At 42.2% G+C, this 26,500-nt stretch overlaps 1 protein-coding gene and 1 long non-coding RNA gene across 2 annotated transcripts in view; one reads left to right on the top strand and one right to left on the bottom strand.

Annotated features, from left to right (window-relative positions):
- Nucleotides 1-397: 397 nt before the first annotated feature.
- Nucleotides 398-26,500, bottom strand: part of LOC116039958 — a 54,563-nt gene continuing 28,460 nt past the window's right edge. The window contains exons 5-7 of the mRNA XM_036002573.1: nt 16,096-16,190; nt 3,144-3,229; nt 398-1,961 (exon numbers count right to left, since the gene is read on the bottom strand). Of these exons, the coding sequence (XP_035858466.1) occupies nt 1,862-1,961; nt 3,144-3,229; nt 16,096-16,190 (281 nt within the window). The 3' untranslated portion in view covers nt 398-1,861. The remainder of the gene's footprint in view (nt 1,962-3,143; nt 3,230-16,095; nt 16,191-26,500) is intronic.
- On the top strand, nt 20,547-20,819 carry LOC116063566. Its single transcript, XR_004108307.2, has 2 exons — nt 20,547-20,689; nt 20,734-20,819. It is a non-coding gene; the product is annotated as an uncharacterized LOC116063566 (long non-coding RNA).

The following is a 26,500-nucleotide window of genomic DNA, read 5'->3' on the forward strand; positions in this document are numbered from 1 at the left end:
TGTCAGACTCTTAGAATAATAATCTGAGTCTGTCAGCAGCAACAACAGAACTTTTAGTGACTCTAACTGCTGCTGAACATTAGTCCTGTAGGGTTACATTACAGCTTGGTTCTTGAATAATAATCTGAGTCTGTCAGCGGCAACAAACAGAACAGAGACACACACACACACACACACACACACAGACAACCAGACATACAGACCCACAGACAGACAGACAGACAGACAGACAGACAGACATACACACACACACACACACACAGACATAGACACACACACACGCACACATTTGTCCTGTAGGGTTACAGCGTTCTCCCTCAATACTGAAGAGATTTGTGAGATTGTTGTTCCCATCAGTCCCTCAGACACCAATGCGAAGGGGAAATAGGGTCCAGGTTACAAAAAAACAACAAAAACCCCTTTAATATTATAAAAACTACAGCCAGCAGCCGTTTAACAGAAACACACTTCTTCAGTCCAGAGTCCTATTTCTTTTCTAGTGACTTGTTATTAAAGTGTGAGACAGTACAGTGGGAGTTAAAGCCTTTAAAGTCTGTTCAGAAGGCTGGAAGCTGTTCCCTGCATCGCTGTGTGTTTCCTCATGTTTACAGTACGCTGGTGTGGAAGGATCCATGCATGCAGACCTGCAGGTCGGTCCTGGATGGATTATGAGACACCGGGGGGGCCCCTGAGATCAAACCTGTTCAAGGCCCCCAAAGCAGCGCGACTCTTGACTCACAGAGACACAAAACTACAACGTTTGGTGGTGGTATGGAGTCTCTGATTGTTTGTCTGATTTATTTTCAAATCAGGATGGTAGTGTCTATAAAGGGTAATAAACATACTTATAATGTGTTTATAACCCTGTGTAACTATAGTTATAAGCACTCCTTCTCATTCATAATGTTTTATAACAATCATAACACACCAGGTATCATAATACTACCTAATACTGACATTCATTTTTGCAAGGATCAGACTTTATTATAATTCTCTATTATAATAACTCTCATAGTCCGCTAAATTCTGCAGATTTTCATCCTGGATCACCGCTGAAAAACGTAAAAATAAAAGAAATTCTAGTTCTGGTTATAAGTCATTATATGTGCTCATGAATTGCTTGGAGTAAAGTCAAACATATTCAATCTAAGCAAGAACACAAAGAGTTGTCAAGTTAATTAGTTTGTTTAACGGGTCATTAACTATAAATCGAGGAATCTCTGTGTGCCCGTTCTGTGCACATTTCTCCACCTGTTCTGTGCACATTTCTCCGCCCGTTGTGCGTGCTGTTTAAGAGCGGCGTCTCCAGTAGGCTAAGCCTTACAGTTAGATAAAGCTGTGTGCCATCGGCCCGTTCCGAACAGGCACGCACTAGTGACAGGAATTGTGAACCCTAAGTTGACAACATTTTTGGATGATAAACAACTGAATGATGGACATTTCACTCATGTAATGTTTACCCAAGAAAACTCACACTAAAGACTCCATGACTCAAAATATAGATAATACAATGTACAGTATTACATCTATAAGAATTACGGTTTAACACAATATGATCCTTGCTGAAATGAATGTCAGTGAGTGACCGGGTCTGTAAAGTTCAGAAATCCATATTTAGGAAGAGATATCACTGTTCCTGTCTGTGTATCTGTGTTCCAGTTTCTCTATACACCTGCCATCCTGTGTGTATGTGTGTGTGTGTGTGTGTGTGTGTACCTGCACTGACAGGTAGAGGTGAGATGTGCTAATATGACAGCTAGTTCTGACACCGAAGGACGCTGCCGTATTCCCGTCTACGCCTCTATTTTTATATAACGCTTTAGTGTGTGTGTGTGTGTGTGTGTGTGTCTGTCTGTTTGTGTTAGCAGGCTGCAGGCTTGCTGTAGTCCTCCACCCCGGTGATTGTGGCCTTGCAAAAGAAGCAGTCCTTGTTGTTCATCAGATGCTGGTTGATGCAGGCTCTGCACAGAAAAATAACAAAAATCATTTTAATCATCCGACACGTCTTTTCTCCCAAATATGGCAGACAGAACACTCTGTACATCCCTTAAATTTAGACCCTATATTTATAAACTATATAAACTATATTTATATATATTTTATTTCCTTGACTGAACCGAGTTTGATCCTGTGGTTTCTAATCTAGTTTAGTATATTATATCTGCTTTTTATTATGTTTCATGTTCACATATAGGAGTGTTACGTTACTGCTGATGAAGACCCAACATTTCCTCATTTTGCCACAATCACCAGGGGGAGAGGACTACAGCAAGCCTCACACACACACACACACACACACACACACACACACACACACACACACACACACGCACACACACACACACACACAGGTTTGTGGCACTATCTTTGTGGGGACCTGTCATTGACATAATGCATTCCCTAGCCCCTTACCCTAACCTTAACCATCACAACTAAATGCCTAACCTTAACCCTTACCCTCACCCTAACCATAACCTAATTCTAACCCTAATCCTAAAACCAAGTCTTAACCCTCAAACAGACCTTTAACCTTGTGGGGTCCAGCATTTTGGCCCCACAAAGCTGTCTGGACCCCACAAGTATACTGGACTCCCAGTTTTTGGACCCCACGAATATAGTTAAACAAGACCACACACACACACACACACACACACACACACACACACACACACACACACACACACACACACACACACACACACACACACACACACACACAGTGCTGTAGAGATACTGTGATAGTTTCTCAAAGTCGAAGTTAAAGTCTTTAAACGTCTTTTAGTTTAATAAGATATAAAACAGAAAGACCTCCATATCTGAGAGGCTGAAAACTGGGGGTGAGACAAAATATTGATACAACAATATATCGCTGGCCTTTGGTGTGCGATATGAGACGTGTTTTCTAACAGTTTGGACAGTTTGGCCTTGGCGGTGATTAGAGTCGGCGGGACAGCGCTCTCAATCAGCGCCACAATAATCAATAAGAGCTGAGACATAAATCAAACGCACCTCCAGCAGGTTCACATCAAATATGTAGTGAAGCAAGTCTGCTGACTCACACGCAAACTGCTGACTGTCTGTCTCTGTGTGTGTGTGTGTGTGTGTGTGTGTGTGTGTGTGTGTGTGTGTGTGTGTGGACTCACTTGCAGGACTTGTGTGAGCAGGGTTTGAAGATGGCTGAGATGGAGTGAGCGTAGCAGATCGGGCAGAGATCTTCTTCACTGGTCGGCTGAAACAGACGGACGAAAGAAAAACATTATTTCTGAGAGCAGGAAATCTCGCAGATATTCTGTCCAACAGACCAGCGAGCGTTTCCACCATGTGAACACTGCCCCCCCCCCCCCGAATCCCACTGAGTCCACTAGAGGTGTGAAAGCGTTCTAGTCTGTGAAAACCCTGATGAACTTCCAGCAAATATGTGATTTGCTCTGCAAGTCCATCTGGCCAAGAGCCCATTCAAGACCATTTCCAACTTTTCCAAATCGAGGCACCAATCACAACCGTTGAGACGGGCTTTACACCAATCACAACCGTTGAGACGGGCTTTACACCAATCACAACCGTTGAGGCGAGCTTTACACCAATCACAACTGTTGAGGCGAGCTTTACACCAATCACAACTGTTGAGGCGAGCTTTACACCAATCACAACTGTTGAGGCGAGCTTTACACCAATCACAACTGTTGAGGCGGGCTTTACACCAATCACAACTGTTGAGACGGGCTTTACACCAATCACAACTGTTGAGACGGGCTTTACACCAATCACAACCGTTGAGGCGGGCTTTACACCAATCACAACCGTTGAGGCGGGCTTTACACCAATCACAACCGTTGAGGCGGGCTTTACACCAATCACAACTGTTGAGGCGGGCTTTACACCAATCACAACCGTTGAGGCGGGCTTTACACCAATCACAACCGTTGAGACGGGCTTTACACCAATCACAACCGTTGAGACGGGCTTTACACCAATCACAACCGTTGAGACGGGCTTTACACCAATCACAACCGTTGAGACGGGCTTTACACCAATCACAACCGTTGAGGCGAGCTTTACACCAATCACAACTGTTGAGGCGAGCTTTACACCAATCACAACTGTTGAGGCGAGCTTTACACCAATCACAACTGTTGAGGCGAGCTTTACACCAATCACAACTGTTGAGGCGGGCTTTACACCAATCACAACTGTTGAGACGGGCTTTACACCAATCACAACTGTTGAGACGGGCTTTACACCAATCACAACCGTTGAGGCGGGCTTTACACCAATCACAACCGTTGAGGCGGGCTTTACACCAATCACAACCGTTGAGGCGGGCTTTACACCAATCACAACTGTTGAGGCGGGCTTTACACCAATCACAACCGTTGAGGCGGGCTTTACACCAATCACAACCGTTGAGACGGGCTTTACACCAATCACAACCGTTGAGGCGGGCTTTACACCAATCACAACTGTTGAGACGGGCTTTACACCAATCACAACCGTTGAGGCGGGCTTTACACCAATCACAACCGTTGAGGCGGGCTTTACACCAATCACAACTGTTGAGACGGGCTTTACACCAATCACAACCGTTGAGGCGGGCTTTACACCAATCACAACCGTTGAGGCGGGCTCTACACCAATCACAACAGTTGAGGCGGGCTTTACACCAATCACAACCGTTGAGGCGGGCTTTACACCAATCACAACCGTTGAGGCGGGCTTTACACCAATCACAACTGTTGAGGCGGGCTTTACACCAATCACAACCGTTGAGGCGGGCTTTACACCAATCACAACTGTTGAGGCGGGCTTTACACCAATCACAACCGTTGAGGCGGGCTTTACACCAATCACAACCGTTGAGACGGGCTTTACACCAATCACAACCGTTGAGGCGGGCTTTACACCAATCACAACTGTTGAGACGGGCTTTACACCAATCACAACTGTTGAGACGGGCTTTACACCAATCACAACCGTTGAGGCGGGCTTTACACCAATCACAACCGTTGAGGCGGGCTTTACACCAATCACAACCGTTGAGGCGGGCTTTACACCAATCACAACTGTTGAGGCGGGCTTTACACCAATCACAACCGTTGAGGCGGGCTTTACACCAATCACAACTGTTGAGACGGGCTTTACACCAATCACAACCGTTGAGGCGGGCTTTACACCAATCACAACTGTTGAGGCGGGCTTTACACCAATCACAACCGTTGAGGCGGGCTTTACACCAATCACAACTGTTGAGACGGGCTTTACACCAATCACAACCGTTGAGGCGGGCTTTACACCAATCACAACTGTTGAGGCGGGCTTTACACCAATCACAACCGTTGAGGCGGGCTTTACACCAATCACAACCGTTGAGGCGGGCTTTACACCAATCACAACTGTTGAGACGGGCTTTACACCAATCACAACCGTTGAGGCGGGCTTTACACCAATCACAACCGTTGAGGCGGGCTCTACACCAATCACAACAGTTGAGACGGGCTCTACACCAATCACAACAGTTGAGACGGGCTTAACACGATGACGATAGCGCAGTGACGGCGAACAGCTTTTTTTGGATGAAATTTTTTTGTAAAATTTCAAATTGCTGAAATAGAGCTGATGACTTAATTAAGTGTAATGGGCTTATCCAAATCTGTCCTCTTATCAGGGTTCATAGAAGGGGCATCTAAGTTATCTAAAGAATTTAGCATGTCCGAGTCATCCTCTGCGAACAGCTTTTTGTTTACATTCAACATTCAACAAGCGCAGCAACCCGTTGATGCTGCTGTCGCTGCTACGTCACCCGGATCGTTGGTCTGATTGGTTGAAGGACTATCCAATTACGCCCAGAGGCGTTTTTAACGTGTTTTTATTTGAGAAAATAAGTGTTGGTCACAGATATTCAACATACATCATTTTTCTTATTTCCTTTCCCCCACCATGCTGCCAATGCAAAAATAAATAAAAAAAATAATAAAATAAAAATAAAAAATTAATAATAATAATTAAAAAATATTAAATAGTGAGAATAAACTTGAAAAGCACACCTCCATCATTACACTGAAATGTTACAAGCATGAAAATATACAAAATTGAAATAATAATAAAAATAATAAAAACAATATATGTACATATATATACATGCACACACACAGAACAAAATAATTAATAAATAAATAAATAAGAGAGAAAGTGGATATTCAAGACAGTACAAGTAGGCTATATGCCTTCTGTGATTATCACTACGCAGGTTTTCTGAGGTCCCTGAGTCTCCAAGGAGGTACAAGCACAAACACAACAGGGTTTATTCCTGCTTAATTTTCAGTTTTGTGGGAGGACTTCAAGTTTCTCAAAATAAAACAGTAGAGGGGCCCATGTATCATGGAATTTTTGGGTCGACCCTCTAATGCAATATTTTATCTTTTCTAGCTTAAGGAATAGGATCAGGTCTTTCATCCAAGAGGCGGCTTTGGGTGGATGTGCTGCTTTCCACTCCAACAGGATTCTTCTCCAGGCCAGGAGAGTTGAGAAAGCAAGCACATTTTTAATTTTATTTGTCATTGACATACCCTCCCCTGGAACTCCAAAAATAGCCATTACAGCACTGGGTTGAATATCTCTGCTAAAAGCTTCAGATAAAGTTCGAAATATCGTAGTCCAAAATTATATAGAACATAACATATGAGCCAGATCGGCCTTAGCAACAAGACAACATTCACATTTTTCACTTACATTAGAATATATCTTAGAGAGTCTGACTCTACTATAATGGATTCGATGGAGAACCTTGAACTGAATCAAGCCAAGGCGGGCACATGAGGTGGACCCATTTACTCTATATAATGCACCATCCCAGGTTGCATCTGAGATATTTATTCCAAGTTCTTCCACCCAATCTGTTCTGATCTTATCGAGCGATACTTTATTAAGTGGTGCGATACTATTATAGATTTTTGAGATGAGACCTCTATGATGCATGGGAATTTGCAGAATGATATCTATTCCTTTTTTGGAGGTAAATTAGGAAAGCATGGGCTAATGGTACGAACAAACTGGCAAATCTGAAGATAGCGGAACAGGTTAGAGCGCTGTAAGTTAAATTTGGTGGAAAGAGCATCAAATGTAGCGAAAGTACCATCTATGTAGAGATCACTGAATTTACTTAATCCTGCCCTCTGCCACTGGACAAAGACAGGATCTAATTTGGCTGGGAGAAAGACATGATTATTGCAGATGGGACTATAAAGAGAGAAGTCCGTCAAATTGAAATTTTGTCTAAATTGTGACCAAATTTTTAAGGTGGAGATTACAATAGGACATGAGGAGTATTGTTTAGGAGAGAGGGGGAGCTTCGAGGTAACTAATGCAGGGAGTGATGATGATATACACGCATCCATTTCTGATTGGCACCAAACAGTATCTGGTCTTTGAATCCAATAAACTATTTTTTGTAAGTTTGTTGCCCAATAATAATACATCAGATTGGGCAGGGCCATACCTCCCTCTGTTTTATGCCTCTGAAGGAATGTCTTACGAATTCTAGGATGTTTGTTACCCCACAAGAATGAAAATAGCAGTTTATCAACAAGTCTGAAGAATGACTTTGGGAGGAAGACTGGAATACTCTGAAAGAGATATAAAAACCTTGGCAATATGTTCATTTTAATACATGCTATTTTGCCTGGTAGGGATAGGTTCAGAACACTCCACTTCTGAAGATCGCATTTAAGATTATTTATCAGGGGAGTGAAATTTTTGTCATACAGACCAGAGAATGAGCGGGTAACATTGATTCCCAAATATTTAAATCCTGATCTAGAGAAAGGGAAGGGCAAGTCTGTTTCTGCAATTTGGAGGGCTAAGTTGTTGATTGGAAAACATTCACTCTTTAAAAAATGCAATTTATATCCTGAAAACCTGCCAAATCTGTGTAGCATATTCACAATGTCAGAGGCAGATGACACTGGGTCTGAGATGTAAAGCAATAAGTCATCTGCATATAAGGACACTATGTTCTAACTGTTTTCTGTAGATTCCCTTAAAGCAATGTGAGGTTTTCAGCATAATGGAGAGAGGTTCGATAGCTAAAGCAAAGAGAAGTGGACTAAGGGGACAACCTTGCCGGGTACCCCTAGACAGTGAGAAGGACTTAGAACACAATTTATTAGTAATTATGCATGCTTTAGGAGATGCATATAATAGCCGTATCCAAGATATAAGTTTGGGCCCAAATCCAAATCTTCCCAATACCGCAATTAAATAGGGCCACTCAACCTGATCGAATGCTTTTTCCGCATCCAGGGAGACCACCACCTCGGGAATCTCCCGGGATGCGGGAGAGTGATCGACACTGAGGAGCTTGCGTATATTAGAAAAAGAATGGCGCCCCCTAATAAAGCCCGTCTGATCCGACGATATTATGTCCATCATAACAGTATCCAGCCTAATAGCAAGAAGCTTAGCTAGTATCTTAACATCCCCATTCAGTAGTGATATGGGCCTATAGGAGCCACAATCAGCTGCGTTTTTGCCAGGTTTTAACAAGAGTGTAATATTAGCTTCTGTGAGGGTTTGTGGCAAGGCTCCCTGATCCAGCGAATGATTGAACATTTCAAGTAACAGAGAGGCTAGTTTGGATGAAATTTTTTTGTAAAATTTCAAATTGCTGAAATAGAGCTGATGACTTAATTAAGTGTAATGGGCTTATCCAAATCTGTCCTCTTATCAGGGTTCATAGAAGGGGCATCTAAGTTATCTAAAGAATTTAGCATGTCCGAGTCATCCTCTGGGAATTCAGATGTGTATAAGTTTGAATAAAATGTCTTAAAAGTATCACTTATTTCAACTGGGTCAACTGTTAGCTCACCAGAAGACTTCTGGATCTGTGGTATGAGCTGAGCTGCCGATCTACATTTAAGTTGGTGGGCCAAAAGACGGCCTGCCTTTTCACCATGCTCGTATATAAAACCTCGAGACCTGAGCAGATACTAAAAGCCTTCTTAAAGATGTTTCACTTTGTGTTTTTGCAAGACGCCGTAAAATAACGATTTGGTCAAAAAAAGAGGACGAAGAGGAAGAGATTTGTGTGTGTGTGTGTGTGTGTGTGTGTGTGTGTGTGTGTATGTATGTATGTGTGTGTGTGTGTGTGTGTGTGTGTGTGTGTGTATCTGTAGTTGAGGTGGAGACTCTAAACGTCATTATCTGTGTCTGACAACACCGTAATTTCCCATTTGGGATCAATAAAAAAAACTATCTATCTATCTATCTATCTGCTCTCTCTCTCTCTCTCTGTTCAAACTTCTTTCATCACTTCTCATTCCTTCTCTCCATTAATCCCCCTGTGTCTGCTTTCTATGTTCCATCTTTCTGTCTGATTGTTCCTTTAAGTCTCTCCACACAACAGCTTGACCTTTGACCCCTGGAGTCGATCTTCTTGCTCTTCACATCGACAGCTTTAACCAGAGCGCCTCATCCTTTACCGTCTCTGGAGACTATTGATGAAGAAATTATTTCCTGTTCTACAAAACAAACTCCAATCTCCGAAGCTATTGTGACATTTCTCCGGGGACTCTAACACCATCACCAGCAGCCACTGAGGCTCAAACAGTCGCTTTAGAGCTTCATAATCCGTCCAAAGCCAGCGCTGAAAGCCAGCGGCGTCAATAGCAACATCCAAAACCAGTGTCAAAACAGCAGATGAAAGTGAGCGTTGAAAGCACAAAACAAAGGTCGAAATACAGGACATCCTGGCAGGCTATCCTCGTTTTCATGAGACTGGAAGGTAGCGTCGAAAGCGTCAAAATTGAGAATCGAAAGCAAGTGACGAGAGTATTGGAAAAAAAAACGAAGTCAACTTTCCATGTCTTGCTTAAAAAATGCAACAAAACAAAAAGTGCTGCGGTAGCAGTCAGTCTGGAAGATGACGGGGAGTCTACAACCAATCAGGGTGGAGAATCAGGAGACACAGCTTATACTGGAAACACATGAAGCTTGGTTCGGATTTTCAGGTGTGAAAAGGCCCTTGCTGTCACAAAAACAAGTTTCCACAGGTCAAATGTCTTGTCCTTTACATGGCAGTGTTACATAAGGGATTAGAAGTGAGGAGTCAGCTTTTTTTACTTCCAGCTGAGATTCCTAGTCAGGTTTTCAGCCTTTGGTGTTTCTAACTGTGAGCCTGTCAGTCCTGCTGTCAGGAACATTAACACACATTAAAGTGCAATGGAGACAAATCCAGCTGTGTCACACACACACACACACACACACACACACACACACACACACACACACACAGACACACAGACAGACAGACAGACACACACAGACACAAACACACACACACACACACACACACACACAGACACAAACACACACAGACAGACAGACAGACAGACAGACACACACACACACACACACACACACACACGCACACAGACGATGCTGCATCGATGCAGTGGCCGACCATAATCTATTATAACACAATGCTGTCACTCGTTAATTTAAAACATTCAAATGAAAAAGAACATTCTGAGTAGCCTGACCCGTTTCATCTAGACCTATGACAGGGTTAACCCTAACCACAGGGGGGGGGGCAATTCATTTTCAGGGTAATGCACATGAGAAAGAGGGCCAGACCAATAGGCAATTCTGCTCCATATTAATTTGCATCAGTCAACTTGATGGATTTCTCTGTGTGTTTAGTGTAGTGGTGATTTAAATGATAACCCTTTAACACAGCGATCTGTTCTCTGAAAATGGCTTGGCCTCTGACTTCAGGAAAGAAATACTTAGAAGTCCATGTTTGGTTAAAAACTCGGCTCTCTCTATCGACCTCTCTTTCTTTCCCATGAGCTCACATTTTTGAGGGATAACAGCTCACTCACGTCCATGTTAACGTCTCCTGAGCTCAGTTCACGGCTCACTGACACATTGCCGTTCTTCTTCTACTTCTTAATTGCGACTTGCAACCAGAGAAGAAGAAGCTGCAAACGTTCGCACAAAAAAAAGCAACAACAAAAAAACAGTCGCCTTCAAAATAAAAGCAATGCAGTTGGATTCCATGCATGATGTACACTTATTTACGTTTGATTAACTTCCCATCGACCTCACGCGGGTCGGTCTGTTTATTACTACAACATTTCTGTTTTATATTCTGTTTTGCACATTCACAGTGCTGTAGTTTTATGTATCCAATTTATTTAGTATTAGAGCACTGCAGAATGTTTGGTTTTTGAAGCTTGAAAAGCTAGAAGTAAGTGCGCGTGTGTGTGTGTCCTGTCTGCTGTGTTCAGACTTTGTTAAATAAAAAAGATTGTTTATATCTTACCACTTGTATTTTTGGATGAAAACAACCATATGAAGTAATATGTTGAACTGTACAGTATCTTAATGCATTCTGTCAAGTCAAATATCCTATATGGCTTTGACAGAAAAATGTATTTGACGCATCGTGATGCAACGAGATATGGAATTGAATCGCTGACATGATAATGGTAATTGAATTGATTGGGGAGATCAGTGAAGATTCACACCTCTAATGGTTCCATATATGTCCTGAACACTGAGTGGTTTTAAAGAGGAGCTCAGCGTAGACTTCCTTCATTTCAAACAGAAATCAGCAGCATGGTCGTCATCGCAGACAGAAATAAATATAAACATAAAGAGCAGTCGCAGCTGAGATCAGAGAGAATAACATAAATATCACAACGCAGTCTGTCACCGCCGGCAGGTCAGCGCATTAATACGCCGGCCTGCAGGCGGACAGCTGAAACCCCGGCGGAGAGGAGAGGAAAATGTCTCAGGCCACGCCAGAAATAAACCAGTGTGGCAGCTTGTGAGAGAGAAAGGCAAACATGGACAGATGACAGAAATCACACCGGGACGTCTGCAATATCCATCTATCTGCCAGTTATCACACAGGAGGTCAGTCCAAACTGACTAATATATAATATAATATATTCATGAAACAGAGAAGCTATTCATCCTCATATCTGAGCAGCTGGGAACTGCAAATGTTTGACTTGTTGTGCTCGATAAATGATGGTTAATTTACGTATTTAATGTCGATCAGTTACACAGTTTCCCAAAGCCCAAGATGATGTCCTCAACTGTCTTGTTTTGTCCACAACTCAAAGATCTTTAGTTTCCTGTCCCAGAGGAGAGAAGTTTACCTGTTTTATCATCAAAAATCAATCAAACCAATTCATTGACTGTTAGTAGCCTGACAAGCCAGACCCACATCCAGATGTTGGTTTTGGTAAGTTTTCTGTTGCACGACTAAACACTACTTTTGAACGTACACATGTTCCACCAAAACAAGTTCCTTCCTGAGACTATTTAGCAGAGGCACCGTGGCTCCGTCCGGAGCTTAGCACCACCCAAGACGATTGTGATTGGTTTAAAGAAATGCCAATAAACCAGAGCACGTTTTTCTCCCATCCAGGAATGCTGTGTGGACTAGCCAGACCTTCCTCTGCTGAGCTGTGGAGGAAGGACTGGACATGCCAGACTATTCGATTATGAAAATAGTTGGAGATAATAATATTACATGCCACAGTCTACCAAACTGCTGTCAGAGGGAGAGGTGCATGATGGGAAATGTAGGTGCCAGGTTTTGACTGTGTGGAATATATATATATATATATAGAGAGAGAGAGAGAGAGAGAGAGAGAGAGAGAGGAAGACAGGGAGACAGAGAGACAGAGAGAGACACAGAGAGACAGAGAGAGAGAGAGGAAGACAGGGAGACAGAGAGACAGAGAGAGACACAGAGAGACAGAGAGAGAGAGAGAGAGGGAGACAGAGAGACAGAGACACAGAGAGAGAGAGAGAGACACACACAGAGAGACAGAGAGAGAGACAGAGAGAGAGACAGAGAGAGCGAGAGACACAGAGAGACAGAGAGAGAGAGACAGAGAGACAGAGACAGAGACAGAGAGACAGAGAGACAGAGACAGAGAGACAGAGACAGAGAGAGAGAGACAGAGAGACAGAGACAGAGACAGAGACAGAGAGACAGAGACAGAGAGAGTATCAGGTGCTCTGAGGGTGAAGCTGAGGATTAATGACTGCAGAGGAAAGAGAACAGCTCAGACTTTACCGCCAGCAGGATAAAAACTACAGGCAGCGTGTGTGTGAGTGTCTGTGTGTGTGTGTTTGTGAGTGCGTGCATGCGTGTGTGTGTGTGTGTGTGTGTGTGTGTGTGTGTGTGTGTGTGTGTGTGTGTGTGTGTGTGTTTGTGTGTGTGAGCATATTCCAACGTGTCTTCGTGACTCCAGAGTGATAGAGAAAGGTGGTGCAGTGCTGCTCTTCCTCTCACATCTCTGGCTGCTGGACAGAGAGAAACACCAGAGTAATAGCTTCAGAATCTCTCAGATAAATGATCCATTTAGAAACTCTTCAGTCTGCAGCCTGTTAATGGAACACAACACATTTCAAATCTGAAAGAAGTGGCTGATTTATCTTCAGGTTCTGGGTTAAGATCACGCTCTGGTTTATTACGGAAAGATTCTACGAGTTTAACCGAGACAAAGATCTCTCACTAACCCAGCCGGAGAGCTTCTGTCTCTGAAGAAATCACAAACCTCTGAACATAATGCAGGCAAAGATTACATTTGTCCCCACAACGTAATTGGAGAAGTCATATTAAAATGTAATTCCTAGCAGAAAGGGCTGTGCAATAACGACATATTGATTGTTTCCAACAACTTTAGATTCATCATCCTATTATAATACTACTAAATATTTATAATGCAATGCCTGATAGGGTACTGGTGGTGTTTGGTGTTTTAAGCCCCCAACGTCGTCTTCCAGGCAGCGCTGCCTGGAAGGCACTAGGATTAGGCAATGGTTAGGGTCTAGGTGCCTTGAAGTCGACGTACTTAAAACACCATCAGGCAGTACTGGTGCAATATATATATATATATATATATAACAAGGGTCACTCCCCCCCCCACCCCCACCCCCCCCTCTCTCTCAGTTAGAGTTAAATCATTAGAGCTGTGATAGTTCTGGTTGCCTGGACGTCCAGCTGTTGTTGGCAAAAATAAGCACGGTGTTGATGGATCTGTGAACCTTCAGAGTGTTTGGATAGCTGTGTGTGTGTGTGTGTGTGTGTCTGAATGTGTTAATGGTCTGTGGAAACATTCAGAGTAAAGTGCGTTCAGCGCCCGGCAGCTTTTCAAACACTCTAATGATTTAATAAGATACCTCGACCGTACTTCTTCCTTTTACTAAATATGATCTCTGACTTCTAAAGACGAAAACACGTCGGGACTCTCTCACAAAGTGTTTCTTAAAGAGAAAGGTTAAAGACAAGTCTACGTCTGATTCCTGATTTATTGATGATGATGTAAATTCAACGTGCGTGCCAATCGCCGTAAAACGGCACGTGAGTGCAGGGCCGTGTGCACGCGGAAGAGAACAGCTGAGAGAATGAAAACAAGAGAACCAGAAGAAAAAGAAAGTTAAAGAGGAGCAACAGACAAACATAGAAAACAGTTCTGAAGTGAACGTCACATTCAGCAGCGTCTGTCTGTGTGTCTGTCTGTCTGTCTGTCTGTCTCTCTGTCTGTCTCTCTGTCTGTCTCTGTCTCTCTGTCTGTCTGTCTGTCAAACTTTAGTCAGTATACTGTTTTGAAACAACAACAAAAAGTGAAGTGATCCATAAATATACTCGAAGAGCGTTTCCATGGAACCATCGGTGTCATTTTTGTGTAATTTGCTTGAAAGAAACCCAAACCCTAAACCCTTGATGTAGAACCTTTGAAAACCATTCAAATATGACCCGAGGAAAACAGCAGAGTTAAAGAAAGTCCTTTCTTTTTATGTTCTGTAAACTTCCGCCCAGAAACACACACAACTGACCTGCAGCCAACAGCACAACTACATTCACTTCAACAGCCACATCCAACAGCACAGCATCTAGAGATAAATGTACCTGCACCTCAGGATTTACAGCACAATTAAAGCCAGCAGCACATTTACTAAATCAAACGGACGAGGCCTTCAGGCACAGCCTCTAATCTGCTGTTTGCACTCACTTAGGATTTGTCCCCACAGAGTTATAGAGAGGCAAAGTCCCGCCCCTTCGCTGGACCGCCACCAAAATATGAACGGTAGTAAAAGGGACGAGACAAATAATGTTCTGATCCCGTTTCCCCCTCTCATTCCCCCTGCTCTGGCGTTTCCCCCTCTCATTCATTCTGGTGTTTCTGAGCCCCTAAACCGGAGACATTAGTTAACTCTTCTGACCCGTTTTGGTTCTGAATCTGCGGGGTTGTGTTTCAGTCTCAACGTCTCCAAACGGAGACCTTTGACAACACCGACAGTGACGCCAACGTTTCTCCTCCTGATTGGGTCTTATTGGTCACAACGTCTCGTTCTCTGAGACTAAAGCTACTAACGTTACCATGGTAACTACCAGCAGTGGGCAGAGTCTCCACGCTGCCTCCTGTTTATGTCCAGTATACCAGAATGTTGATGAGATATGAGGTTTGGGCGTGTTAGTTTAAACAGAGATTAGTTCTTCTACTGGAGATAAAAACACTTGGTGCACAGAGATCACTTTGGGCTCAAAACTCAAACGATTAAAAACCAAAACGTAGCGCTGGAGATGGAGCCTAAACTATCTGTTAGTCAGAGTGACTGGACTGGAGGACATTTCCAATCATGTGCAGAAAGCTGACATCAGAGACAGAGAACCATTAGTGGCTTTGAGGAAACATCAGCTCTGGATTCTCTGCACTTAGACTCTGTTTCCTTAACGCTGTCTTCCTTTCTCAACCGTGAACACCAGCTGTAGTCTCTGACAGAGTCTCTAATAACACTGTTACTCTACTGCTACTTCAAACATGACAAGCAAACAAAGTGGTTTATACAACTTCCAGTCTCCTCCCTCGCTCCTTCTCTTATCAATAATAAATCCCTCCTCTGTCGGCTTTCTTTCTGCGGTGGAGTCGGAAGGATCAGGTTTCCACTGCGGACAGGAATCAGATTTCTCCTGACCAACTTCACCCTCAAAGGCAACACCATCAGTCTGTCGGCAACATCATTTCCCTTTTCCTAAACTCACTCTCACTCTTCCTGGGAGGTTTCTTTACTTACCGCCGTGCTGGCTGCCGCCTCTTTGGATTCCTCCGTCAGAAACGCCAACATCAGCTCCACCTTCTGCTTCTCGTCCTCGCTGATGTAGTCTGTGTCTGTTGAAGAGAACATAAACACACACCCACAGATTAGCATCTTAATAATAATCTCCTCTTCATGTAGTTGAATTGAAGAGAAACAGGATTGTTCTTTGTGTCGTCATTTTTCAGAACTTTCCTACGTTACAATCGTCCAAACATGATGAAGAACCATGAAGAAGATCCAGACAGGTTCAATGAACGGAGACATTAACTCTAAAAATATATTCATTTTTAATTGTTTTTTGTTTTGTTTAAGACTTTATTATTATTTAGATTTTATTACCATCTAAAAAAGTCAGTTGGGAAAAAAATAAGAATGGGTGGGAGCTTATTCCCCGGAGTCCTTATGTTTTTTTTTTTCGCCCAGCATGTTTCCTTGGATTAGGGTGGCACCAAAACCATGGTTGCAGCTGTCGCCGTGGTCCTGCTGCACTCCCTGCTGAACCATGCTGCACCATGCTGCGTCCTGCTACACCCTGCTACACCCTGCTACGCTCTGCGGTGCCCTGCGGTGCCCTGCAGTGTCCTGCTGCGTCCTGCTGCGTCCAGCTATGCTCTGCTGTGCCACGCTACATCCTGTAACACCCTGCAGTGCCCTGCTATGACATGAACTACTACGAATACTATTTCTAGTCACTGATCCATTATCTTTATTGTGACTATAATTGCCACTGTTCATCACACCCCCAACCGGCACCGTCAGACACCGCCTACCAAGAGCCTGGGTCTGTCCCAGGTTTCTTCCTAAAAGGGAGTTTTTCCTCGCCACTGTCGCACTAAATGCTTGCTCTTGGAGGAATTACTAGAATTGTTGGGTCTTTGTAAATTATAGAGTGTGGTCTAGACCTACTCTATCTGTAAAGTGTCTCGAGATAACTCTTGTTATGATTTGATACTATAAATAAAATTGAAATTGAAATTAATATAAAAGCTACTGTCTGAGCTGGACAACACTAAAGTTCAGCAAACCTGTACTTTGAAAATAAAGCTGACAAACAGCCTGTGTGTGTGTCTGTGTGTGTGCGTGCATGTTTGCTGCTGTAAGTTGATACAGGATCAGTGTCAGACACACAGTCTACAAATAATGACATCTGGGAAACACTCAGAGATCCTGTTTCGGCTGCAGCTCCGAATAGAAACTCCAAATACAAAAGGTAAAAAAAGTATGTTAGTGCTTTCTGATTACACAAAGCAACGCAAATAACCCAACAATGGTTATTTAGTCTAGGTGCAGGATCTGATTCTGAGCAGAATAACATCCCTGTAGTACAAACAGATCATTTTCTATGATACGTCTTTGTTTTAACCAAAAAAGAAGTTCTTGGTGAGGGTCAACTCATTCTCACTCCCATCGCTTGGTCCGGTAACTTTGGCGTTTGTTATTGACGCAAAAAGTCTCCTTTAGCGTCATACTTAGACACGTTTGGTCGGGACTCGGTGCGTTTCATACAGATGCTGAAGAGTGATTTTTGCGTTGGTATCTGATGCTGAGAGTCTCCAAGCGTCAGTATTTTACGAGGTGGGAGTGAGAACGGGTTGGCAGGGTCCAAAGTTTGGGTTTTTGCCAAGTCGGGCAAGTGAAGAAGTTAATTTTTGTTTTTTATTAGTGGTTATTAAAATAACAACAAAGACTAGGGCTGGGTATCACCACTGATTTTCCAAATCGATTTGATTCCGATTCAATGTCGATTTGATATTTCATTTCAGTTAGAAAACCAATTTAGCTGGGATATGGTAGAGATTCCACAGTGCAAGGTTCCCTCTAACCTGCCGCATTATTAAAAGTATCAATGTTTACATTACAGCAGTAGCAGCATTAATGTAGTTTTTATTTAATAAACACAACAAAGTTAGCCTCTACAGACTCTATACCATTGTCATACAGTAAAAATGACGCCCTTAGACTCATCCTGACTTAGTAGTGGCTTGCTTCCCCAAACTAGAGGTCGACCGATTCATCGGTTTTGCCGATTAATCGGCACCGATAGCTGATTGGTGGAACTATCGTTATCGGCAAAAATCCATACCAATAGTTTTTCCTGGTTGCGTCCGTTGCTGGAGCGGCTGAGAAGCGCGCGCTGTCATTCATTACACAGTACACGAGAGCTGAGAAGGGTCTGCTGGCATCCTGCATTACAGAGGAGAAATAAAAACTATCACTGATGCCTCGTGTTGTTTATTTTCGACACGTGTTACTGCGCGCTGCACGGACAGCACATGCTGCACGGAGAAGGCTGACATCAGATGCGCGTTTAAAGCGTCGACAGCAAAGAGGTATGTATACAGTGCATTTTGTCATATCATTATAAAGTTATTAATTTGTTGAATAGATGCTGCAGAGAAAGAACAGCACAACAGTATGTTTGTTTGCTTTCGAGGCGGAGATGACGCTAAACATTAGCAGTAGGCTAACTTACCTCAAGCGGTTAAAACACTGACAAAAATAAACGCTAAAAAGTCCGACCCAAATGTCAGAATCAGAACCCTAAAGGCTCGTCCACGATCCCAAACGGCACCTCTGATTCATATTTAGATCATTTAATAACAGTTAAACGTAGAGACTTACTGATTGCTGCAGCTAAAAGCTAACGAGTTAGCCGTCACGGGGGTGTCTCTGGTGTCTTTCAGCCTCTACAGGTGATTTTCTATCCAGCCTGGAACTTGGGCCTTTTTTCAGGGTTGTTGAGCATTAAATCCAAACTGTTACATCCAAGATTTATCCACTTGATGTCCATAATTCATCACGTTTTCGGTCATTTCTGCCGCTAACTCCATGCTACCCATAGACAGTAGGTGCTACCGACAAGGGAACCTCCCATGATGCCTTTGTTTATGTTTTCAACCAATGGGAAGGCAGGTCCGTCACACATTACGCCTTATATGGGCATCCAAGCGAGAACAAAGAGTATAGTGGGAGAGATAGATCCCTCCAGGTCAGAGATCGTCTGTTACCGTTCTAAACCGTTCTACAGAGAAGAATGGCATCACTGTTTTGAGATTTGGCATACATTTGGGCCATACATTTTTTTGAAGAAATGTAAATAGTTTGTCCTTTATATGAATTATAATGCTCATTATGTTTATTTTTGCACTGGATGACTCCAAATATGTAGAACTGTTTTAAACAACACACATGCCTGTGTAGCGTTACTGTACAGTTAAACAGTTACATGTTGAGTTTAACTGTTTTTATTTGTTATTTATTACTTTTTGTTTCAGTTTGAAAGAATGTCTTTTATTGACTTCAATATTCATTTATATTTATAAATTATTTAATTTAGCATGTTTTCATGGTTCAATACAGTTTTTTATTTTTATAATAAAGTTCAGCACTGTTTTACTTGGAGTGTCATGTTTGTTTTTATCCAGTATCAGTTATAAATACTATCGGTCAATTAATCGGTTATCGGCAAATACGGCCCAACCTAGCTATCGGTAAAATCGGTCGACCTCTACCCCAAACAATAATGTTTACTTGCCCGACGTGCCGTTTTACTTGCCCCGGGCCTTTGGGCAACCCATTTTGTTGAACCCTGCAGTGTTTGGACTTCTGTACTGTTTTTTTAATATGATATATATATCCAGTGAATATGTTGAATCATAAAGCTAATATTGTGGTGTTGGAGGAGGCAAAGCTCTGCAGAATAATAGATACGCTAACCTCCGCTGGTATGCAAGAGGGTCCATCTAGGGCTGTGGTGTGTGGCATAGGTCTATGCTACATACTTGTCTCTATACAAATAAACATAAATATAAGGACAGAAAGTGGAGTGACCACGATAAAGAGCCCACTTTACGCCCTCAATGGAAGAAGCGGGAACGGAGGATGTGGGGGGGTCATTGCTTATTTCCCTGAGGTCAGCGTTGTAGTTAGATAGTCCCACTCAAGCTCCCTGATGGAAGACAGGAAACTGGGTTCTCCAACTTACTTTATATCTATCCACCTACTTAAATCCATCCATCTCTCTATCGTTCTATCTACCCACCCATCCATCTATCTAGCTAGCTATCCATCTACCTACCTACCCACCCACCCATCCATCCATCTCTCTATCGCTCTACCTACACACCCATCCATCTAACTAGCTAGCTATCCATCTATCTACCTACCCACCCATCTCTCTATTGCTCTACCTACCCACCCATCCATCCATCTCTCTATCGCTCTACCTACCCATCCATCCATCCATCTCTCTATCGCTCTACCTACCCACCCATCCATCCATCTCTCTATCGCTCTACCTACCCATCCATCCATCCATCTCTCTATCGCTCTACCTACCCATCCATCCATCTACCTACCTACCCACCGTGCGCTACATTAAAATCAAGCGTGGAGGTTGTCGATATGACTAGGTAAGTAAACTGTTGCGCCCAACGCTGTTGAAATTTACAGCTATATTTCCATTTCTTTGCAGGAACACCGCCTTCACCTGCCATTTTTATCGGCTCGCTTTCAGGTCTGAACTTTCCGCGAAGCTTACGCAGAGATCAACTGGGTTATAGGTTGCCAGGTTGAGGGTTATAGGTTGCCAGGTTGAGGGTTATGGGTTGCCAGGTTGAGGTGACAAACGGGTTGAAAATTGTATATGGTGTGTGGATTGTGTGAATAGGATGCGTTTCATACAAGATCTGGCAACTGGTCAACATTAGACTAACATATTGGTCTGATTATTTATTAAGGAGTTTGGGCCGTGCAAATTACGGGAGTTTCCCGGGAGAAATAACAAACCGGGAGGGGTCCGGGAGATAGGGCTAAAAAACGGGAGAAACTCAGGAAAAACGGGAGTGTGCGCAGGTATCATCTGGTCATTAGGGGTTGAAGACATATTTCCCATCACTCTGTTTTCATGTCTTCATCAGTTATAGTTCACTGAAGGGTGAAACTACCAGTCAGTCTGCCAAACAGAGCTCTTGTTCTTCTGTTACACTCTTCCTCTCTCTTTCTATTCACGTTCACCCTCTCACTTGATGGCTTTCGATTTTCTCTTTCCATTTTCTCCCCCTATAACCTCCCTCTCCTCCTGCAATCAGACGATCATGTTTCGGTGTGGGAGTGGAAGTACCCGGCCTGCACCGTGATAATGGCTTGTTGGACGGCTGCCATGTTGATCTGCAGAGAGAGATTACAATCGCTACACATGATATTTGGAGGATTAATGGAGGAGGAGAAAAAAACAGAGCGGGAGACCTTTCGATGGATAAATCCAGACTAAACATTATTAGTAAATTAGTACAGTATCTCTGTAACTGAAAGCATTTGTAGCAAGAAACAGCCGATAAAGATTGAAAAGAACAATGAAGAGAGAGAGAGAGAGAGAGAGAGAGAGAGAGAGAGAGAGAGAGAGAGAGAGAGAGAGAGAGAGAGAGAGAGTGAGTGTCTTTTTTCTCTTGATGCCAGGAAAAGCCTTTCTGAATTTACAGAAATCATGGCTCTAGAAACGCAGACAGGTTCACATGTGCTGTAACTGCTGGAGAAAAACAAATGCTGGGAAAATATGCAAATAGCTGCTAGATTTGCTTCACTCACTGGTGATCTGTTTTTTTTTTTAATTAGGTTTTGAAGTGGATGAAAAATGAATGAATGAATTCGGAAGCCCGTCTCTGAGGCCTTTGGGTTGATCACAAGACCATGTTGTATATGTTCTGACCAATAGATACATCAGTTAAACAATTAAAAACAATCTTAAAAAGTAATTCAAAAAGTTTGTTGCATGGTGATATAGAGAAATAGTCTTTACAATCTATTTCTTTTCTGCCGAGTTTGTGGCTCTGTGCCGGATGGAGCTCACAGGGGAGAGCTTGGTGACGCGTCTATATCCATGAGGATATTGGCGGGTTAAATCAGCCGTCCTACACATGAGTATGCCAGGCACACACACAGCTGACAGCTGACGGATTGGACATACACTCCGTACCACTGTGGACTTGTGTCAGTTGCACGGACAATGGCTGCATGTGTCCACGACAACATCGGGGTGACTCGACTGTTACAAGTCTGCAGCTGTTGACGGACGCTGTGAACGGAGAGTGTGTCCGAGCGTCCTGGAGGAGACTCTGCCAAGGGTCGGCAAATCAAGATTAGCATCCCTACCATAGAAGTGTTTGAGTCTGAAATCACAACTGTAGTTTGTAACCATAGTCCTCATATGTAAATCCACCGGAGTTTAGAAAGCCAACACAAAGAAAGAGAAAGAGAAACATATACTAACACCAGCATGCTAACATTCTCAACTTCAACACTGTCAATGCTGCTACACAGCCTGAGATGTTCACTGTTAAACAGAGAATCAGACATCAAACTGCTGCTAAAAAAATCAGACAGCCTGGTCTTCTCAAAATTACGTGCCCATACAACGAAACTGCATTGTCAATCACATTTCGAGGAAAACATATTTGCTCCTGGATTACATTTTTTGAGGTATCACGTATACGTTTTGGATGGGTCAATCCCAATTTGAATCCAAATCAAATCTTATCCTAACAAATACATTTCACCCAGGAAACCGCTGTTCGTGTCCCGTGTAAATCCAAGCCAATGTTGTTATTTCAAATTACATACATAAGTTAATTTACGTAATGTACTTACATAAACCCAAACCATGATCTTTTTCTAAACCTAACCCACTACTTCATTTCAATTCACAATACAGTATCTAACAAAAGTGAGTACACCCCTCACATTTTTGTAAATATTTCATTATATCTTTTAATGGGACGACACTGAAGAAATTACACTTTGCTATGCAATGTAAAGTATTAAGTGTACAGCTTGTATAACAGTGTAAATGTGCTGTCCCCTCAAAATAACTCAACACACAGCCATTAATATCTAAATATCTAAACCGCTGGCAACTAAAGTCAGTACACCCCTATGTTAAATTCCCATAGAGGCAGGCAGATTTTTATTTTGAAAGGCCAGTTATTTCATGGATCCAGGATACTATGCATCCTGATAAAGTTCCCTTGGCCTTTGGAATTAAAATAGAACCACATTATCACATGCCCTTCACCATACCTAGAGATTAACATGGTTTTATGTCAGTTAGCCTAATAGCTGGTTTGATTTGCATTGAGAGATGATCTTATGGAAAGTACCCCATGCCAATCTCTAGGTATGGTGAAGGGTATGTGATGATGTGGGGCTATTTTAATTCCAAAGGCCAAGGGAACTTTATCAGGATGCATAGTATCCTGGATCCATGAAATAACTGGCCTTTCAAAATAAAAATCTGCCTGCCTCTATGGGAATTTAACATAGGGGTGTACTGACTTTAGTTGCCAGCGGTTTAGACATTAATGGCTGTATGTTGAGTTATTTTGAGGGGACAGCACATTTACACTGTTATACAAGCTGTACACTTCATACTTTACATTGTAGCAAAGTGTAATTTCTTCAGTGTTGTCCCATTAAAAGATATAATGAAATATTTGCTAAAATGTGAGGGGTGTACTCACTTTTGTGAGATACTTAATTAAAACAGTGACTGTAAATCCAGGAGAAAATACATTTCCTTTGAAAGGTAGTCTATATCAATGTGACACTACTTGAAACATAATTAAGAATGCCGTCATGATGTATTGGAACGTAACTTTTAGGAGAAAGGTTGAGATGTGATACAACAAAAACCTCACTGAAAGATTTGACAATTTTTCTGTTGTGATGAAATTAAAAGCCCAACCTTAAAAACATACAGAACAGGCAGAAAACAAACTGAAAGCACTGCTGTGAGTCAAAAGACAGGATGTCATTGAATATAGTAACAGAAACCTACTGTATAAATAACTGAGGAGCTCAGAGAGCTGCAGTTTGCAGTGATGGATCAGAATATTTCCCTGTGGAGGGATCAAAGCCAGCAGGCAGGTAACAAGCTTACACACAACAAAGCCTTTATTTCATCAGACCAACATCCACCCAGTGTGTTAATGCTCTGCTCTCTGACTGCAATAACAATACTTCCTGTTTTCAATTTCAAGAAATGGATTTACTGAGGATGATTCCACCTCACAGCGTCAGCTGAAGGCTGCCGTCTCTCTGAATACTAAGAGAGTTGTTCCTGAGCGTCAATAAACCTTCAAACTGTCTGCAAAAATAAACTGGTAGAGTGAATATGTAGATCAGTGAGGGCAGCACAATGAAATTTACTTTCTATAAGCTCAAGTTTGCGATAGTTGAAGAGTTGCCACGGCTCTCTGAGTCCGTGACTCAACGTAGTTAATTATGTGACTCATTTTAAGCCAATTCATGATCTTTTCCCAACCCTTACCAATGATTGTGTTGCCTAAACTAAACTAGTTCTGTTTCACAACATCACTACGTGTTTAAAAATACAACTGGCATGTTAAATAGATCGGTCACATGTTTAAAACGGTCACAGTGCGGCTGTTTCATTTGTTAACATATATTTCGTTTGGGGAATCCTTGGCAATCGACCTAGTGTGTCGTTAAGGTATTCCATGACGTGTTGAATTACTTTGGTGATCCTCTGACTTCCCTGATCCAACCTAAGACATCCACCCTAAACAGAGCCACTCTTACTCTGACTAAACGACTACCAGGTTTAACTGAATGAAATACTTTTACAGACAGAATCATCTATACTTTATTACATCTAAAAGGAAAATGGGTTTATATATCTTGGATAATTTAAAACATGCTTTTGTACGCTTTTCATATAAAGAAATTAAACATTGATTTTAATGTTTGGAAACTTTATAATCTGGACTACAATTTAAAATAAAGGTAGTTAAATCTGAACAATAAAAAGCCACTCAAACACGGATTTTTTGAAACATTGATTACTTTTTTTTTATCAAATCAGCTTCCACAAAGTGTGTACTGTCCTTCATTACTCCACACGTCATAATAATAACTCCTATTTTCCACCATGCGCGTCTGTACCACGTTCTTCCTGCCGGCTGTTCAAACGTGTTACGTGAAAATAGACCTGGCCCATATCTATAGCGGAGCGGAGAGCCGCCATGCATGCTTCGCGCTGTATCGCGGCTGGAAGAATATCAAACATTGACCTAAATGGCTGTGATTGCTCGCAGGGGTCGTGGCACCTCCAGAAGACAGCACAGACGCACCCGGTGGAAAAAAAGAACGACAATTAAAAGTGAAACAGTATTAATTTAAAAGAAAAGAACCAAACCTAAAGATCAGAAACTACATGAAATATTTGAAAATATAGAAACAATATGCAAACTGTATTGTCAAACTGTCAAACTAAAAAGAAAAATGAAAATAAAAACAGTACGTGAAAACAAACATATCTTTGTTATAATAAGACAGCAGGAGGACAGTTGCTGATTAAGTAGTTATATTCTTTAACTTTTTCTTTTAAGAAAAAACGTGAATTTAATCATCCTCTTTATCTCTAACTGCTTTAGGGCTGGGCCATTAATCAGTTAGAGTTGAGTATAGCCCAGAAAAACAACAGTTCCTTTTAGACACCAAAACGACTAGATAAGATTAGGAATAAGACTGTGGTTTTGGTTAAAACAGCGTAGTACTCCTGGGTGAAAGACTTGTATTTTACTTTTGACATGGACATATTCTAAATAGGGCTGTCAATTGATTAAAATTTTTTATCTAATTAATTATATACTCTGTGATTAATTAATCGAAATTAATCGCATACATAATTAACGGTGCCTGAACCGATACTTTTTAAGAAAGTAAAAAAAGAAAAGAAAAAAAAGGGTACTAAACAACAGTCGGTGACATTAAAGAACGGCTTGTTTATTGCTAAGGCCATATGGTCAAAATTAAATGATTTAATAATAATGTATAACTATAACAATAACTTATTTCACTAGTAAATTGCTGTTGAATGACAAAAACAACCACCAGATGGGAAAAGGACATTTACAATAACTTCAAATGCACCACGAGGCTGTAGTTTACCAGTTTCATTGAACACACCGTCTGTGTTGTCTTTCCGACGGCAGCTGCAGATTGTTACATCCCGGTGTTGAATCCTCTACAGTAAAACACAGTCACACTTTACACCGTTCAGCGTTAGCCGTCAGCATTGTAACCGTTTTTAATCCAGCTACTAGCTAGCGGTAGGCTAACGTTAGCTGCTGTCGAGTATAGTGTTAACTAGCTAGCGGTAGGCTAATGTTAGCTGCTGTTGAGTATAGTGTTAACTAGCTAGCGGTAGACTAACGTTAGCTGCTGTTGAGTATAGTGTTAACTAGCTAGCGGTAGACTAACGTTAGCTGCTGTTGAGTATAGTGTTAACTAGCTAGCGGTAGACTAATGTTAGCTGCTGTTGAGTATAGTGTTAACTAGCTAGCGGTAGACTAATGTTAGCTGC

Source organism: Sander lucioperca, chromosome 6 (assembly GCF_008315115.2).
Source record: "Sander lucioperca isolate FBNREF2018 chromosome 6, SLUC_FBN_1.2, whole genome shotgun sequence".
Taxonomy (NCBI): Eukaryota; Metazoa; Chordata; class Actinopteri; order Perciformes; family Percidae; genus Sander; species Sander lucioperca.